Source organism: Clupea harengus, chromosome 19 (genome assembly GCF_900700415.2).
Source record: "Clupea harengus chromosome 19, Ch_v2.0.2, whole genome shotgun sequence".
In the NCBI taxonomy this organism is placed as follows: domain Eukaryota; kingdom Metazoa; phylum Chordata; class Actinopteri; order Clupeiformes; family Clupeidae; genus Clupea; species Clupea harengus.
This window is the reverse complement of record NC_045170.1, coordinates 3,271,245-3,288,375: the sequence shown is the minus strand read 5'-3', so window position 1 is coordinate 3,288,375 and position 17,131 is coordinate 3,271,245. Positions and strand designations below refer to the sequence as shown.

Below are 17,131 nucleotides of genomic sequence, written 5' to 3'. Positions count from 1 at the left end.
GGGTCAGAATCATGCATGTGTTACACTATACCATACAGGAAATCCATGCATTATACATCATAAAGGCACTGGCATATTCAGAATTAATTTCATTCAGAATTTTTTTATTAATTATGGATCGTTACATTACATATGAAGATGTATTTCACATCTCTTTTGCCATTTTTTAAAATGCTTCCTGTAATGTGAAAAAGATCTGAGGTGAGGAAGTATGCCAGACACAGGGGCAACCACACAAATGCATTTAGCTGCAATAAGACCAGAGCTTAAAATAAACCTCTCTGAGGTGAACAGGCAGAGATATTTACACCACTGGGTTTGGACAGTTCGCCTCCAGAGACTTCACAGATGGTTTGTTGAAATTCAAGTTAAATCTTTCTAATTGTTCACTGAACATCACCTTAACCATAAACTGTAGTTAAAAAAGTTCCAACAGATACTTTGTTTGTAATCTGAGCATCTGTAGACTGTCTGTAGAAAACCATCTAAACACAGTGTGACCAAAATGTGTACAAGCTCAAGCACTAAAAGGAACACGGATGTAAGAACTAGATAATTACCATAATGTACCATGAAATAAAGTGTGAGAAGAAAATGATTATACTTCTATTAAACTAATCATCTGTGCCTACCCATATCTCTGTATTTATTTGTTTTATTGCTAAAAATACCCTTCATAAACTCTCTGGGAGAAGTGGAAAGTTCTTTCTATGCTTGTTTCACATTTGACTAAATGCATAATCTTTATTTGAACTTACCATCAAAAGACATTTGGAGGGTCAACAAATGTTTGTGCTTGACAAGCAGTTCCTCTACCCCTCCAATTAAGTCTATAAAAAAGACCATGTCAGTTGGAGAGTGTGACATTGCAGAAGTGGACAAAACTTTCAGTTCAGTTCACCTTCTATCTTTATGGCATGTTATACAAGGTCCCTGACATCCAATAATAATACAAAAAAGATAGGAAAAGCAGCAGTGTCCAGCAAACTCACCGGTGGTATTCAAGGTTGCTGACAGATCCCTGTGCAGTTTTTCCATCAGATGAAGCTTTGCTTGTTCATTGGTATCTACCAAAGTATGCATACAATGCAATCATTTAGGGGTCAGAATCATGCATGTGTTACACTATACCATACAGGAAAGCCATGCATTATACGTCATAAAGGTACTAGTCCAGGCAAAGTAGCGTTTTACGACAGACTAATTGTAAAATAATTTTTTTCAGCATAGATCATTTCTATGAGGTGTCCAGAACAACATACTAAAAGTCCTAAGAAATCCTCGTTGAGGAAATATGTTTAATTCTCATCAATCTGAGATGTGTGCTAATAATGCATGGCAAAAATACACCTCAAAAATGTAATTTTTCCTTTACTCGTATCAAAATGAAACTTTACACAATGTAAGTACCCATGAAAAGTAAACATTTTTGTATTACAAGTTTCTTTGAAAATGAATTTGAATATTCAAATGAGCTATACACTAATCGAATATGCCCAAAATACACCCAAATAGGCTTATTTTTTTCCTTTACTCCTACCACAATAAAACTTTACATAGTAAAAGTATACATGAAAAGTAACATTTTTTGTATTACAAGTTTCTTTTTAAATGAATTTGAATATGCACACACACTTATTGAATATGTCCATAGGCAAAAACACCATTCATATGTATGACAAATACATCGGCCCAATCTTTATCCAATCATCCTACTGCCAATGGGAGATAGCAATGCTGCTTTTAGACTGGCCTCTAACCTGAAAATTGCCTGGCTTGGTAGTACCTGCCAGGGGTATGGTGTTTCTGCCTATGCAATTAGGACATATTCAATAAGTGTGCTCATGTGATTATTCAAATTCATTTCAAAAGAAACTTGTAATAGAAAAAAAGTCACTTTACATGTATACTTTTACTATGTAAAGTTTTATTGTGGTAGGAGTAAAGGAAAAAATGAAGCCTATTTGGGTGTATTTTGGGCATATTCGATTAGTGTATAGCTCATTTGCATATTAAAATTCATTTTCAAAGAAACTTGTAATACAAACAAAGTTACTTTTCATGGGTACTTTCATTGTGTAAAGTTTTATTTTGATAGGAGTAAAGGAAAAAATTACATTTTTGAGGTGTATTTTTGCCATGCATTATTGGCACAGATCTCAGATTGATGAGAATTAAACATACTTCCTCAACTAGGATTTCTTAGGACTTGTAGTATGTTGTTCTGGACACCTCATAGAAATGATCTATGCTGAAAAAAAATCTTTTACAATGAATTCTATTTTTGGCTCCAAAATGGGTTACTTTGCCTGGCCCACACTGGCATATTCAGAATTAATTTCATTCAGAATTTTTTGTATTAATTATGGATTGTTACATTACATATGAAGATGTATTTCACATCTCTTTTGACATTTATTTAAACACTTCCTGTAATGTGAAAAAGATCTGAGGTGAGGAAGTATGCCAGACACAGGGGCAACCACACAAATGCATTTAGCTGCAATAAGACCAGAGCTTAAAATAAACCTCTCTGAGGTGAACAGGCAGAGATATTTACACCACTGGGTTTGGACAGTCCGCCTCAAGAGACTTCACAGATGGTTTGTTGAAATTCAAGTTAAATCTTTCTAATTGTTCACTGAACATCACCGTTACCATAAATTAGTTAAAAGAGTTTCAACAGATACTTTGTTTGTAATCTGAGCATCTGTAGACAGTCTATAGGAAACCATCCAAACAAAGTGTGACCAAAATGTGTACAAGCACAAGCACTAAAAGGAACACGGATGTAAGAACTAGATAATTACCATAATGTACCATGAAATAAAGTGTGAGCAGAAAATTATTATACTTCTATAAAACTAATCATCTGTGCCTACCCTGCCTCTGTATCTATGTTTATGTTTTGATTTGTTGTTCTTTGTATCTAATGACTGCGTTGGCAATGCAAGTGTTCTATTTGTCATGTGAATAAGGCACTTTTGAATTTGAATTTAAAACTCACAGAGGTGTATCACTGCAGCAAGAGCTGGAAGGGTGAAAAGCAGGCCGAGGCCGATACCAAGAGCCAAAGGAAGCAGCGCAACCCTTCTGGACTTGGAAACTTCTCCTTCTCCGCCACCGGCACACGGAGGATCTGTGGCCTCAGTGAGCCTGGAGCCAGACACTGTGTGAAATAAAACTCATCAATTAATGAATTAATAACTACATCTTTACCTCATCTAATGAATCATTTTTGCTTCCTACAGCTGAAATACAGTAACAAATATGACAAGACATACACGATAGCCTATAAACAGTATTTGTACCATGATTAATCTTTAATAGCCGGTTGCAAGAGTCAAATCGGATGTCACTTACTGTTCTTCCTGACTGCAGGCGCATTAATATTCCCATAGACACGGTCCATTCTGACACCAGTATAATAATGATTGATGTGCGCTAATGAGAGACGTGTCAGCTTAGCGATCACACACTGAGTAAGACCTCTACAGACTACAGGAAGTTAAGGGGGGACTGAAACCCTGCCCTTTCACACGTCTCACCACATCAGCGCTTTATTCACACCTTTGTTTTACTCTCTTCGTAAATGTCTTCTGAACCTTATTGCTCAATCATGCAGCTTTTGCACATACAGTATGTCTATAGGATCTTTACTCAGTCAGTTCTCAAAGCTTTGGAATGGGAACTGGAGATATCACCTTAGTGACTTTGAGAGCTCAGCCTCTTCAACACAAATGCATAATTACCATGATCACAAGGATGTTTAAAGTTAAAAATGTATAGGGACATTTGAAGAATATTGATTGACCACCTTCATCATTATTGACTGAGGTTGTTATATGATATTTCATGACTGAGGCTTTGAGTAGTTAAACCTGGCAAATGTGGATGTAGAAACCATTTCTGCTGTTAAGGCAGTTCTTTTTGCTAACACTAGATAGCAGCACGTATCCATATTAAGAAAACAAGTGGAACTTCGAGGTCACCTCCTGCCATTGCAAAGACATTTCTTCTACACACCATCATCCTATACAGAGCTGAATCTTAAGAGATTGGAATATAAAATATAAATAATCGGGTCTAAAATATTTTAGGAAAATATGGGATATGTTGGAACAGGCTCCGCAAACATAGGCCCTCATATGGTATAAGCATGTCTTAGCAGCACAGGCAAGAGGCTGGGCCATTCCATAGCTTGTGAAGTCAAAGTGAGTTCTAAATCTACATTGGTGTCTTACAGCAAACACGTGTCAAAGTGTAAGTCTTCCTACTTCAGAGAGCCTTTCTCAAAGTCATCATCTTAGTACATATGAAGTACCAACTTCATTTACATTTACATTTAGTCATTTAGCAGACGCTTTTGTCCAAAGTGACGTACAAGGGAGAGAACAGTCAAGCTAAGAGCAATAAAAACCTGGTGTAACAATAAATACTACTTTACATAAGAAATAGAAAAACAACATAGAAAGAAAAAGAAGTGCAGGAATGTAACTGCTGAAGTGCAAGTTAAGCACTAGTCAAGGTGGCAGTTAGGAAGGGAGGTGCTCTCTGAAGAGTTGGGTCTTCAAAAGCTTCTTAAAGGTAGAAAGGGACGCCCCTGCTCTGGTAGTGCTAGGCAGTTAATTCCACCAACGTGGAACTACAAATGAGAATAGTCTGGATTGCCGTGCTTGCACAGACGGCAGTGCCAAACAACACTCACTAGACGAGCGCAGCGTCCTGGGTGTAACATTTGCCCTTACAAGAGCATTTAGGTAGGTGGGAGCAGAACCAGCAAGCACTCTGTAGGCAAGCATAAGTGACTTGAACTTAATGCGAGCAGCTACCGGCAGCCAGTGGAGCTCAATGAGTAGCGGGGTGACGTGTGCCCTCTTCGGTTGGTTGAACACCAGACGCGCCGCCACGTTCTGGATCATCTGTAGTGGTTTCACCACGCAACCCGGCAGGCCCGTTAGGAGGGTGTTCCAGTAGTCAAGTCATGAAATGCTGCATCTTGCAGAAAATGAAACCATGCAAGGTGTTTGTTCTGGATGGACAAGCTAGATATGAGTGAACAATGTCAAACCAACAATGAGGCAAATTACCTTGCTACTTAGAACAGAAACATTATCTCATTGTACATAGACTAAGCATCTTTCCTTGGAGTCTCATTGTTAGATAAATTATACTAAGACATTAATATTAATAAGACAGAGACCAGCAATCAGAATTTCAGCGCTTTATCTTTTGCAAAAGAGGGAGAGTGTCACAACCAAATATCATGAACAAACTCCAAAGAAAAGCTGGACGCAGCCAGCCTATATGTGAGCATAAAAAACAGGTTTCATGACAAACAAAGGGCAGTATTCTCCCATCCCATCGCTACAGAAGTTACAGCAGTGATCTCAGAATATGTCCTTGAGAGAAGAGCGGTATGCATGACTATCAATACAAAAACAGGTAGTTTGCCTCAGCAAGAGGGTAGGCCTCCTGTAGGCCTCAGCACACAGGATAAGCAAGCAGATTAAAATACAATAACAATGTGCTCATTAAATTTCTCTATCACTCATGCAGTCCAGTTTTTTTCTAAATGAAATTATCCAATCTTAACCCAGTGCAACCTCATGTGTATGGGCTTTGGTCAAAGGTGCAAAATCACCAATCACCATCGGCAACTGCAAGAAATAGCATTAAAAGAACAGGGACGAAGGCTGAGTTCCTAAATTGAGTGGAGATGGATTAATTCCATTCATCAAGATAGGGTCCTTTAATAAAATATTGCATTTCAGCAAAGCACAGAAAGAAGAACATGCATAAACCTGTGGGCTTTGGTCAAAGGTGCAAAATCACCAATCACCATCGGCATTTGAAATGTCGTTATGGGTGACAGATAAACCTAAATAAACAATCTATAATCTATATTGAATGAAGGAAAAAATATTGAATAGTCCGGGCCAAGAACTCAGATATATTCCCAGAAATAACATGAAAAGAACAGGGACTTAGGCTGAGTTCCTAAATTGAGTGGAGTCGGATTAATTCCATTCACCAAGATAGGGTCCTTTAATAAAATATTGCGTTTCAGCAAAGCACAGAAAGGAGAACACGCATAAACCTTTGTTGGTCTGGAAAGTGGTTCCTTACAAACATATTGTAGCAATAACTGTGTACATTTAATGAAAAGATTTTTTTAAAGCCTCCATATGTAGCAGCTGAATATTCAATCTAATCCAGTCTAATCGGTGGCTACCGTCTCACACACAAATTTCCACAGACTCTTGCAGGAGTTGTCACGCCAGCCTTTAAATTTGGAGACAAGTGCACAGTTCTCCCCAGAAGGGTCTTTCTCCTTCCAGTTATCTGGTTCATCCTGTCCATCAGACCTTTTCCCCCAGAATCTGTGAACAAACAGGGTGGATGGAGTAAACACAATGCACCATGATGTAGACATGCTCTGTATGGAAGATGATGAACAGTTATACTACATATCTGTACGTCTCTAAGTTCACTGAAGAAGGGGCAGCAGCACAAACACAATTCTGCATCTGCAATGACAGTGAGGCTGTTCTGTGTCAAACCTACAGCCATCATAGTCTTTGTGCTGCGTCTGACTGACAAGCACAAGTTTGGTGTGCTTACAAGTGTAACCATCAGAATAGCAGGACAGTAGCAGCGCCTCTATTCACTGCTGAACAGCACAACCAGATCGATACATTTGAATGTATCACTGCATGTTTACATCATTGTACATGGAACAGTATGTAGACTATTGACACATATAAGTAAGTGTGATGTGGTTGTGTTGAGATCGTATGAGGCATGTCTTACACTGCTCCAGTCTCATTAAGAGGTGTGCTGTCCACCCAAATCCACTGTCCCTCTGTCTCCAGGTCACTCAGTCCCATCCAGTAGAAAGCCTCAATGGCACTTTGGGATAGAAATTTCTAATGGGAGAGATCACAGATATGTATTCCTAAATGGTATAACTACATGAAAAAGCCCAAACCATCTCTATGCTTTTTTACAAAACAAAAATAATAACAAGTACCAACTTAAAAGAACATATTCAGCAATATATCAAATGTACTTAAATAAACCTTGTAAAAAATAAGAGACTATACTTTCACTAAAGGATACTTTGATATGTTAATCACGCTATGGGCAACTTAAAACATTTCTTCTGAAAAAATGCATAGGATGCAATAAGGAATAAAACACCCTTTTACTTCACCTGTTCCTCTTGACTGTTCACAATGGCCAGATGCCCCCCTAATGTGATGCAGTGATCTCGACTCTGACTCCAGGTCTTTCCAGTGGAGGAGAAGAGGTAGCACTTCCCACTGTTGTGAGCCCACCCATCAGGACAGACCCTACAACCAGAGGTGGCTACAAACACACATGACAACACTGATCAGTGGGTAGTGCTGTCACCATGTTTTACCAATTTAGAGTACTGTGTATCATCATCTCAAACACCATGCTGTTTGCATTTAATGAAAGTCAGCAATTGTCATTAAAAATACCCTTCTTAAACTCTCTGGGGGAGGTGGAAAGTTCTTTCTATGCTTGTTTCACATTTGACTAAATGCATAATCTTTATTTGAAACTTACCATCAAAAGACATCTGGAGGGTCAACAAATGTTTGTGCTTGACAAGCAGGTCCTCTACCCCTGCAATTAAGTCTATAAAAAAGACCATTGAAGTTGGAGAGTGTGACATTGCAGAAGCGGACAAAACTTTCAGTTCACCTTCTATCTTTTTGGCATGTTATACAAGGTCACTATCATCCAAATAATAATACAAAAAAGACAGGAAAAGCAGTAGTGTCCAGCAAACTCACCAGTGGTATTCAAGGTTGTGGACAAATTCCTGTGCAGTTTTTCCATCCGATGAAGCTTTGCTTGTTCATTGGTATCTAAGTATGCATACAATGCAATCATTTAGGGGGCAGAATCATGCATGTGTTACACTATACCATACAGGAAATCCATGCGTTATACACCACAAAGGCACTGGCATATTACCACTCTGCTGATATTCAGAAATGTTGTATTAATTATGGATTGTTACATTACATAAAAAGATGTATTTCACATCTCTTTCGCCATTTATTTAAACGCTTCCTGTAATGTGAAAAAAACTGAGGGGAGGAAGGATGCTAGGGACAGGGGCAACCTCACACATGCATGCAGCTGCAATAAGATCGACCACAGGCGAAAATAAACAGCTCTGAGTGAGCAGGAAGAGATATTCACACCACTGGGTTTGGACAATCCGCCTCAAGAGACTTCACGGATGGTTTGTTGAAATTCAAGTTCAATCTTTCTAATTGTTCACTGAACATCTCTTTAACCAAACTTTCCTCCTAACCTTAACCATAAACTGTAGTTTAAAAGAGTTTCAACAGATACTTTCTTCGTAATCTGAGCATCAGGCGACAGTCTGTAGGGAACCATCCAAACAAAGTGTGACCAAAATGTGTACAAGCACTAAGAGGAACTCAGATGTAAGTACTAGATAATTACCATAATGTAGCAGGAAATGATTATACTTCTATTCAACTAATCACCTGAGCCTACCCTACCTCTGTATCTATGTTTATGTTTTGATTTGTTGTTTTTTGTATCTAATGACTGCGTTGGCAATGTAAGTGTTCTATTTGTGATGTGAATAAAGCACTTTTGAATTTTAATTTGAAACTCACAGAGGTGTACCACTGCAGCAAGAGCTGGAAGGGTGAAAAGCAGGCCGAGGCCGAGGCCAAGAGCCAGAGGAAGCAGCGCAACCCTTCTGGACTTGGAAACTTCTCCTTCTCCGCCACCGGCACACAGAGGATCTGTGGCCTCAGGGAGCCTGGAGCCAGACACTGTGAAATAAAACTCATCAATTAATGAATTAATAACTACATCTTTACCTCATCTAATGAATCATTTTTGCTTCCTACAGCTGAAATACAGTAACAAATATTACAAGATATACACGATAGCCTATGAACAGTATTTGTACCATGTTTAATCTTTAACAGCTGGTTGCAAGAGTCAAATCTGATGTTACTTACTGTCCTTCCTGACTGCAGGCGCATTCATATTCCCATAGACATGGTCCATTCTGACGCTAGTTAATAATGATTATTGTGCACTAATGAGAGACGTGTCAGCTTAGCGACCACACACTGAGTATGAGTCTGTAGAGGTGAAGTAGTATCATGAGGAAGTTAAGGAGGGACTGAAACCCTGCTCTTTCACACGTGTCACCCCATCAGCACATTATTCACACCTTTTTTTAATGTCTTTGTAAACGTCTTCTAAACCTTATTGCTCATTCATGCAGCTTTTGCACATACAGTATGTCTATAGGATCTTTACTCAGTCAGTTCTGAAAGCTTTGGAATGGGAACTGGAGATATCACCTTAGTGACTTTGAGAGCTCAGCCTCTTCAACAGAAATGCATAATTACCATGATCACAAGAATGTTTAAAGTTAAAAATGTATAGGGACATTTGAAGTATATTGATTGACTACTTCCATCCTTATTGACTGAGGGTGTTATTTTTTATATCTTTCATAACTGAGGCTTTGAGGAGTTCAACCTGGCAAATGTGGATGTAGAAACCATTTCTGCTGTTGACTTAAGAAATTCTGTTGAGGCAGTTATTTTTACTAACACTAGATGGCAGCACGTATCCATATTAAGAAAACAAGTGGAACTTCGAGTTCACCTTCTGCCATTGCAAAGACATTTCTTCTACACACCATCATCCTATATAGAGCTGAATCTTAAGAGATTGGAATTTAAAATATAAATAATCGGGTCTGAGATATTTTGGGAAAATATGGGATGTGTTGGCACATGCTCCGCAAACATAGGCCCTCATATGCCAGGCAAGATGCTGGGCCATTCCATATCTCGTGAAGTTCAAAGTGAGTTCTAAAACTACATTGGTCTCTTACAGCAAAAAACGTGTTAAAGTGTAAGTCTTCCTACTTCAGAGAGCCTTTCTCAAAGTCATTATCTTAGTACATATGAAGTACCAACTTCATGAAAGGCTGCATCTTGCAGAACATGAAACCATGCAAGGTGTTTGTTCTGGATGGACAAGCTAGATATGAGTGAATAATGCCAAACTATTGATGTGTTATGATTATGAATTCACTGGAGTCTATGGGGGTGACTGGTCAAATGTTCCAAAGATGTCCAAACCAACAATGAGGCAAATTACCTTGCTACTTAGAACAGAAACATTATCTCATTGTGCATAGACTAAGCATCTTTCCTGGAAGTCTCATGCAGTCCAGTTTATTTCTAAATGAAATGATCTGATCTTCACCTAGTGCAACCTCATGTGTGTGGGCTTTGGTCAAAAAAATCACCAGTCACCATAGTTTATTCATTTATCATAACAGCAGATAACACCCAACATTGTTTTACTGAGATTTACACAACCAGACAGTTAGAAAATAGAAAAAACAAACAAACAAACAAAAAGAGTTCTCAACTCAGTCCTCAACTTCAATGAACCAAGATATGAACTCTTTTATTATGGATGTAGTCGAAGTTACGACCAACTCTGTGATTCACTTTCCCTGTAGAATTTTAGGTGAGAGATAAACCTATTAATCTAAATAAAACCCAAAATAAAAAAACGATGACAACAATCTATAATCTACATTGATTACTTTTCTACAGCACAGATTCACCTAATGTTTATCTATGCAACAAAAAAAAAATGAATGTCAGTAAAATAAGCCAACCGCCGATTTGTTCTTTATTTGTTTTCTTTTATTTCAGAAATAATCCTCTTTGTTTGTTTTCATCGAAATGCGTCTTCAGCGTAAACAATCAGCGCAGGAGCCATGTGCTATTTTGGGGTTCTGGCCACGGCGGGATGAGAGTTGGCACAGTTCAGCGGGCGCGACGGGCATGCCAACCTCATGTGGGCACCTTGCCCCAGCCCCGCTCCTCTTGTCTCATAGGGAAAGCTCATCACCACAAAGGTCATCCAAGGTTAACCTTTAAAGGCACATTCCGCGATTTTTTTTAAATATTTGAACTCAACAGCCAATGAAATACACCCCCTCACTTCAGGGCTCCTGATGTGATGTTGTCGATTGGCTTGAATAGTTATTTTGCTCGGCCTAAGATCCTTTGTTTGTTTCCCTTATACACAGTAACATTTCTTCTGAACGCACACACACAACGGACAGCTATGAGGACCATGAGGAGAAATTTTCTACAGAGAGTGAAAATATATTTATAAGAAATGAAATGTTAAAACATTTCCACCTCTCTTTTCGAACTGTTGTTTGTCCCTTCTCCAGACCGCGTAGTGTTATTTTTAACTCTTTTAACTAAGAGCTGATGTTGAATCTTCCTCCCGCCTTTACCTGGCTGTCAAGGCGATAAAAGAACCCTGAGGTCAGACCTGTTAACCTCTCCATTGACAAACACATCATCAGCGCCAACCAACATGCAATTTGCTACACCAAACACACACAAACAGACACCCCCCAGCCGACAGACATGCCACATCTGTCAGCAGCTGGCGAGCCGTTAGATCCCGAAAGAACGTCTTAGTTGGCTAATGTCATCCTTAGAACAAATTCTGTTATATTGTGTCATAGTATTTCTATGGGCCTGCAAAGAGAGATTGTTTGTGGGTGTATTCACATAAATGATCAGAGGCCTTTTGAAAAAAAGATGTCGAATGGCGACAGGTCTAGCCAAAGGTGAGGTTTCTGTTTGTTTTGGGTGTGTAGGGGCTTTGGAGGATTTCACTGTGTGTGTGTGTGTATGGGGGGGGGGGAGTGATCTGTGGACAATTTGTTTGCCACTGGAGCGCAGCCGCCTGTGGGGTTCACCTTTGACCCCCCACCTCCGACCCCCAGGAGGCCGGGGGGAGCTCTGTCCACGCGTTAGGAAGAGTAACTGTCAGGAAGAACAATCCAGGACATCAGAGTGATCGCCCCGCTAATGGGGAGAAGAGAGAGAGCCCACCACGGGCCAATTAGTCAGGTAGCAGCCCCCCCCCGCCCCCCTCCCACGGAAGATCAAACAAGGTCCTCCCTCGGAAGAATGCGGGCCAGAGGAAACCCAATCCGCTCACAGGAAAAGTGCGAAGTGGAGCTTTCACATGAGGTACGAGGTGAGGATTAGGGCTCTTTCACATGAGGTACGAGGTGAGGGTTAGGGCTCTTTCACATGAGGTACAAGGTGAGGATTAGGGCTCGGGCAGGTATAACCAGCTATGGAGGCGCCTGCACGGGAGCAGAGTTGTCTCAGAACACCAGTGCTTGCCAGCTTTCCTCACTTGTAATTCTGGGGCGTGTTCTGGGGTCCAATTGGACCGGTTCTGTCCAGGGCTCCCCCCCCCCCCCGGCACATAGCACATACTGTATGCTCTTCAGTGTCATCAGGGGATCCTCAGCTATACTGCATCCATCTTCAGCAATGTATATTTTTTTCACTTCGTCTCTGTCTTAATAATTCAAACCGTGACAACAAAAACATCTTTTCTCTCCAACCATTAAGTCTAAAAATTCTGGTTTTTCACAGGGTTTCCCTTCATAAAGTCAATGGGTTTCCCTACCTTGCAGATCAACTCCCTCTTCTGTCAGTCAGATGGCGCAGATGGCAGAGAGATAGATGGATGCCAAGGTAGGGAGAGATATAGATGGCAGAGAGATAGATGGATGCCAAGGTAGGGAGAGATATAGATCAGGAACTGACACAGGGACAAAACTGAATATCAATCGGTCTGATATTTTGCCTAAGAAATTACTAAATGCTATTTACAAGACGTATTTGAAATAGTGATAAATCTTTGCAAGCTAGCTAACGGTTACATTAAGGTAGTTGGCAAGCTCAAGTTCAAGTTAAACTGTCGAGCTGGTTGGCATGGTAACTCAACAGGCTTTAGGTAATGCAAGCTAGCTGGGTCGTTTCTTAGCTATAACATCATTAAACTCTTTTTTCCTATCGTAGAGTGTAAATTAATTACATTTTAATGTAATTATTAAAAAGACGGGTCCATTCATCATAATTTGTTCGTATTGATATCTCCTCCTCCTTTTGCTTAACACCACTGTGTCTATATTTGATACTGATAGTCAAGTCTACTTACAGAAAGGGTTTATATTCAGGAGAGTCTACTTACAGAAAGGGTTTATTGTCATCACATGTAGTTTTGCACACTGGACACTTTCAAAGCACAGGGTTGTCTGTGCAGATCATATATTTGTATATCATATATCATTATATTTTATGTTCAGTCTGTCCAAAGGTATCAATCATAGGGCTACTTTATAATGTCTATAGAATTGTTTCAGGCAAAAATGTATTTAACCCCTAGGTACCGCAGATGCCAAGGGGACTTTCAGTACGGATACACCTTTGATAGTGTGTATTAGTGTGTGTATTAGTGTGTGTTTCGTGTGTATATTAGTATGTGTTTCGTGTGTATATTAGTGTATGTATTAGTGTGTGTATTTGTGTGTGCATTAGTGTGTATATTAGTGTGTGTTTGTTTATTTGTGTGTGCGCCCTGAGAATCAAACCCAGGACCTGGGGGTCATAGGTCACAGCACCTTGCTCTATCGGTTCTTTTGAACGCGTTCATGCACAACACTGGTAATGGTAGTGGCCATCTCTCTGTGTGTGTGTGTGTCATTGATATGGCTGTAGGTACAGTAATGGTAGTGGCAATCTCTCTCTCTGTGTGTGTGTATCATTGATATGACTGTAGTTAATGATAGTGACCATCTCTCTGTGTGTGTGTATCATTGATATGACTGTAGGTACAGTAATGGTAGTGGCCATCTCTCTGTGTGTGTGTATCATTGATATGACTGTAGGTACAGTAATGGTAGTGACCATCTCTCTGTGTGTGTGTATCATTGATATGACTGTAGTTAATGATAGTGACCATCTCTCTGTGTGTGTGTGTCATTGATATGACTGTAGGTACAGTAATGGTAGTGACTATCTCTCTGTGTGTGTGTATCATTGATATGACTGTATTTAATGGTAGTGACCATCTCTCTGTGTGTGTGTATCATTGATATGACTGTAGGTACAGTAATGATAGTGACCATCTCTCTTTGTGTGTGTATCATGGATATGACTGTAGGTACAGTAATGGTAGTGACTATCTCTCTGTGTGTGTGTATCATTGATATGACTGTATTTAATGGTAGTGACCATCTCTCTCTGTGTGTGTGTATCATTGATATGACTGTAGGTACAGTAATGGTAGTGACTATCTCTCTCTGTGTGTGTGTGTCATTGATATGACTGTATTTAATGATAGTGGCTATCTCTCTGTGTGTGTGTGTCATCGATATGACTGTAGGTACAGTAATGATAGTGGGAATGCCATCTCTCTCTGTGTGTGTGTATCATTGATATGACTGTAGTTAATGATAGTGGCCATCTCTGTGTGTGTGTGTGTCTCATCGACTCAACGGTGAATTATTCTATTATTATGCTAGCATTCCTCTCTATTCCAATCTGTGTACTTCAGAGGATGGCTGTGATTACTGAAGCTGACGGTGGTAAGCATCTCATCTGTGTGTGTTGCATGTGTGTGTGTGTGCTGCATGTAAGCATCTCATGTGTGTGTGTGTTTTGTGTGTGTCCTCCAGTGCGGTATATGTACAGTCAAAAAAATTAAATTAAATTGTAATTGTATTTTAATGAAGCAATTAATTAAGCAATTAAATAAGCATGTCATCCATTAAGGATTGCACTGTGCTCCCTGGTCTGATGCAGACCACCAAAACCAAATATCAGTGACTTTATAACCAACATTATTTTGACTTTATAACCCACATTATTTTCCTATCAGAACATTTTTAATCATTTTAATTTTTAATGTTGTCATGTTTCATGAATTTCCTGTCTTTTGAGGTGGAGAGGGAGGTGTGTGTGATTGAGTGTGAGTTTGTGTGTCTGTGTCTGTGTGTGCTTGTGTGTGTGTGTGAGTGAGAGTGTCTGTGTACATTATCTTCAAAGGCTTTAATCGGCAGCCTGCTTGACAGCCAGGCCCTATGAGAAAGAGAGTGAAAGAGAAAAAGAGAGAGAAAGAGAGAGAAAGAGAGAGAGAGAGAGAGAGAGAAAGAGAGGCAGACACATTCCATTCCAGAGCCCATTCCACAAAAGTACAATAACTTCCTGGAATTCATCGGCCCTGGCTGGCCGAGCCGGGACACTTCCTGTTGTCCTTGCAGCACTTCCTGTGTGTCGAGGAGCAACCAGTCTTAGCCTGTTGCCATGGCGAGACGCTCCCGTCTCTTCGATTGGTCAGACTATATGTACGGTGCTTTGACATGTCTGCAATCCCACTTGAGACGGAATAATTAGGACATTTCTCTTTGTTTATTCATCTCTCTCTCTCAAATTCAAATGGCTTTATTGGCATGACTGCATACATTACCAAAGCATATTGACACTATACATCGGATATTAACACATAACAAGATCATTATTAATAAGTAAACATTAAGTATTAGCCATGTGGGACATGCAGCTCACAGAGCTGTGGAGCTCATGGTAGGCTGCTAAATATCTTGCTGCCAGTCTACAGCAGTCCTCCCTCTCTCCCAGTAGAGCCAGTCTACAGCAGTCTTCCCTCTCTCCCAGTAGAGTGTGTGTGTGTGTGTGTGTGTGTGTGTGTGTGTGTGTGTGTGTGTGTGTGTGAGTCTCTCCAGTCTACAGCAGTCCTCCCTCTCTCCCAGTAGTGTGTGTGTGTGTGTGTGTGTGTGTGTGTGTGTGTGTGTGTGTGTGTGTGTGTGTGTGTGTGTGTGAGAGTCTCTCCAGTCTACAGCAGTCCTCCCTCTCTCCTAGTAGAGCCGGGTGTCTCTCCAGGTCACTTAGGTAAAGGAACTCTGAGAAAATGTGTATTATTTTTGCAAAATATTGGTCTCTTAGACTTGTAGGTATTGGTTGCAGTGAGTTAGGAAGTGCAGCTCTGTCTCTACTGTTCCCCGGTCACAGTAAGAACACAAGCTCTCCTCTGTGCGCAGCCCGGTCCGTCTGTGCCAGCTCTGCCCGTCTGTGGGACAGCCCGGCCCGTCTGTGCCAGCTCTGCCCGTCTGTGGGCAGCTCTGCCCGTCTGTGGGCAGCCCGGCCCGTCGGTGCCAGTACTTCTACTGCTAGGTTGTGCTCACCCAATCTGTGTTCTCCTCAGTTTTTAGGTCAAGTAGGTTGCCCACAGTGTACTGTCTGTACTGTCAGAGTTACATTAGTTTCCATTTTGTTCTGGGATTTTGTTAGTTTTGTCCAGTGATTTGTCTTTTTCTTTCATCATAATTTGGTTGGCTCTAATTACCTGAGTGCATGAGTCTTGAGGCTGAGGTGGTTGTGTGGTGTAATGACCTGGGCGGTTGATGGTTCACCCAGCCTCAGGACAAGTAGGCAGAGAGAACTCCTTTGTGGGTTCAACTCCCGGCAGCATAGGAGAGTGGGTCAAATGTAGCGCTTGCTTTTTAAATATTTAACAGTAGAGGATGTCGGCCTGATTCAGCTCTTCGTGTAGCCTGACGATGTCATACTCATAATTCTAGTCAGAATATGAGTCTGATACCACTCCATTGGGCTGTGATTATGGGGCGTATTTCAACCGAACCAGGAGAAAAAAATGCCTCTTCGCTCAATTGGTTACCTACAACCAATCAGAACAACGTAGTATGTGACCAGGGCCAGCTGATAAATTAAACTTCTACCGGATCCCGTAGGAAGGAAGGCAAAATCATCTTTTCGATTGACAAATGCATTGATCGCGTTTCTCTGTTCCTCTTTCAAAATGAATGCACTGTCAACGTCTAAATGGACTCGAATCTATACATTTCAGCTCTCCAGCGGCAGCCATGTTTGTTGAAAACGAATTCAACCCGTGTGTTGATTACGTTACTGTTGATCATCTGTCCATCATCGTATAAAGCCCGCCTTGACAATTTGATTGGTCCGGCAATTTCTGTCCGGAGATAATTTCTCCCCAACGGAGCGACACCAGACCGAACTTCCCGACTTCAAATGTTGTGGGCGGGGCTAAGTTCGGTCTGGTATCCAGGCTACTCTACATGCAGAGTTGGGAGCTTTTCTCTGCACCTGGAGGATACTTTTGCAGAACTCTGTATGCAGGATTTCAA

General features: G+C 40.6%; 1 protein-coding gene and 1 long non-coding RNA gene across 2 annotated transcripts in view; one reads left to right on the top strand and one right to left on the bottom strand.

Annotated features, from left to right (window-relative positions):
* LOC116225070 (fucolectin-like) overlaps positions 1 to 3,182 on the top strand; it is a 10,165-nt gene extending 6,983 nt beyond the window's left edge. The window contains exon 3 of the mRNA XM_031586637.1: positions 3,026 to 3,182. Coding sequence (XP_031442497.1) covers positions 3,026 to 3,182 — 157 coding nt within the window. The remainder of the gene's footprint in view (positions 1 to 3,025) is intronic.
* A 4,648-nt stretch (positions 3,183 to 7,830) lies between these two features.
* The window catches only part of LOC116224951, a 10,417-nt gene continuing 1,116 nt past the window's right edge, over positions 7,831 to 17,131 (bottom strand). Inside the window, exon 3 of the long non-coding RNA XR_004165815.2 lies at positions 7,831 to 7,901. This is a non-coding gene — a long non-coding RNA (uncharacterized LOC116224951). The remainder of the gene's footprint in view (positions 7,902 to 17,131) is intronic.